This window comes from Dipteris shenzhenensis, chromosome 24 (genome assembly GCF_047967505.1).
Source record: "Dipteris shenzhenensis isolate YYH24624 ecotype China chromosome 24, Dip_SZ_1.0, whole genome shotgun sequence".
Taxonomy (NCBI): domain Eukaryota; kingdom Viridiplantae; phylum Streptophyta; class Polypodiopsida; order Gleicheniales; family Dipteridaceae; genus Dipteris; species Dipteris shenzhenensis.
The window spans coordinates 14,863,395-14,865,630 of NC_141619.1; the positions used below are offsets into that span (position 1 = coordinate 14,863,395).

The 2,236-nt window shown below is 48.1% G+C and overlaps 1 protein-coding gene across 1 annotated transcript; it reads right to left on the reverse strand.

Annotated features, from left to right (window-relative positions):
* Window positions 1-463: 463 nt before the first annotated feature.
* On the reverse strand, window positions 464-1,587 carry LOC147886260 (uncharacterized). The gene is made up of 2 exons (XM_087395813.1): window positions 964-1,587; window positions 464-861 (listed from the first exon to the last, which is right to left on the reverse strand). Exons 1-2 carry the CDS (start codon window positions 1,496-1,498, stop codon window positions 779-781), a joined length of 618 nt encoding a protein of 205 aa, XP_087251939.1. The 5' UTR covers window positions 1,499-1,587; the 3' UTR covers window positions 464-778.
* Window positions 1,588-2,236: the final 649 nt, after the last annotated feature.

Sequence of the window (2,236 nt, forward strand, 5' to 3'; positions counted from 1 at the left end):
CTTGAAGAAGCTGAACACAGGCGTGGCAAAAAATCAGCCATGTGGGACACTTGGGAAGCTTCCTTGGCTATACCTCTTACACTCACTACCCGAAGGTTGCTGCACAAAACCATGTATTGTACAACGTCAAATATGAGCTGTTCCTCGAGCTTCATCATTCGAGCTACTATGAGCTCATTTCACAGGATGGAGGAGGAAAAGAGGGGTGCGATATAACCCCCACATTGTATTTTGCAACATCTTGAGTCTTGACGTGATTTGAAATGGGATTTAAGGCAGGCTCATTCTAAACCTTAGAGTTGAGTTCATGTGCCCCTTCAGCACAGAAGTGCTTTTCATTCTATTAATAGGCTACAATTTTTAAGCATACAGAGTCTGCGAAAAAGCTACTACTTCTGAGCTATTTGATGTCTACTTTTATTGCATATTAGTTCCATTAGTCGCCCCATTCTCAAGAGCCATGAGTATAAAAAAGAGGCTAGACCATGCTTACTGGTATGCTTATGCACCAAAACGAACATCGTTATGGCAATCACCTTCATACAACAACAATCAAGCCTGGGTTTTTTTGTTTTGTTCAAAAACCCTAAAACCTAAAGCTGGACAAACGAAAGAACAACAAAATAAACAGTCGCTCTGCAACCATGCAGATCACACCGAAATCACAGCAACGTGGAACTTGCATTTGCGATTGTTCACATAAAAATTCGCGTTCACGATGCCTCACAAGTCTTTCACAGGCACTGAAAGGACTGATTCAAGTGCGAGGCAAAAGCCCTTAAATATCTGTAGGTTCTCGCTCAGGAGGTGTTTTGGAGGCCTTTCTTGCTGCCTTCGCGTCCTTCTTTTCCTGCCGCTTCTCTGTAACAACAAAATTCGATGACTAGGTAAAGGAGCTAATGGAATAATTCATTAAAATTGCGAAAACAAGCTGTAATTGGAGCATGGAGCAGCGGTACTTACTTTCTTTGTGGCGGGCTTCAGAGTTGGCAAAAAACTCCATCCATTCATCGGTAAGCACAAATTCGGGTTCATCGTCTTCGTCATCTTCTACAGGGGTGACGAGAGCATCTGGGACCGACGGGTGAGCTTCGACCGGCTGCAAGTGGTGAGGGGGAATCTGGAGATGTTGAGGGGGGAGGTTTAGGTGGGAGAAGGCAAAAGGAGGAGGGTGAAAGGAAGGGGGGAAGGGGGGGAGGTTCCATGAACCACAGCGGCGGCAGAGGAAAGGGGTGAGGGGAGGGTGGTGGTGGTGGTGGTGGTGGAGATGGTGGGCAAAAGGGGGAAGAGGAGGAGGGGAGCTCTGGTGGTGGTGGTGGTGGTGGTGAGGTGGCGGCGCATAGTGGTGGTGGTGGTGGTGAGGTGGCGGCGCATAGTGGTGGTGCTGGTGGTGCGGCGGCGGCGGCGGATGGTGGTGGTGAAGAGGATGATGAGTTGGAGGTGGCGGCGGAACGTGGTAGTCCTCAGGCGGCACCGTCGCTTCTACGTGCACCTCCATCTCTGCAACACCGGATGCCGGAAGCCCTTCCCTTTCCTAGTGAAAACAAGGGAAGCTATGCACAAAGGGTTCTAAGAAAAGACAAGGAAAATAACCTTGTGAGACCCAACTCTAGTCTTTTAAGGAAGGAAGGAAGAAAGAAATTAACACTCCTTCCCTAGAGATAGTGCTATGGTGGAGAATGTGAATTTCCACATGTCATTGTTCAAAAAAGTTAATTGAGTTGGGTTGCTTTTTATGGAGATCATTCTCCAAGTGTAATTTTTGGCCTTCCCTAGTGGGTAGGCTTATGGAAAGTGCAGCTAGGGAAAATTACATTTTTTATTTATTCCAATTTACTTTCATTTTCATTGGATGGTTTGTGAATGTAATGTTTTTGGCACGTTGTGGTCGTGACATGGTCTGCGCGTCCTTCTGGTCTTGTGTGGTCTGTCGTCGTGTGTGCATCATCGATTCGTGACATTTATCGATTGCATGTTGGTCGTGCCCGTGTTACCTCGTCGGATATTGGGTCGCCGTTTCCTTCTCCTGCATGGCGGTGGCACGAGTTCTTTTTGCATGGAGGTGTGCTCATGGCTTCACGTCTTTCCTTGTTCCTGTTTCGCGTGCAGCTGTGCGGTTCTGGACCTCTTCGAAATATGGAGCAGGTGTGCGGTTCTGGTGCTTTGGCTTCGTCTGGGCAGTTCTGGTGCTTTGCCTTCGTCCGTCCTTCCATGGAGCCTTTCAGTGCACCCTTGG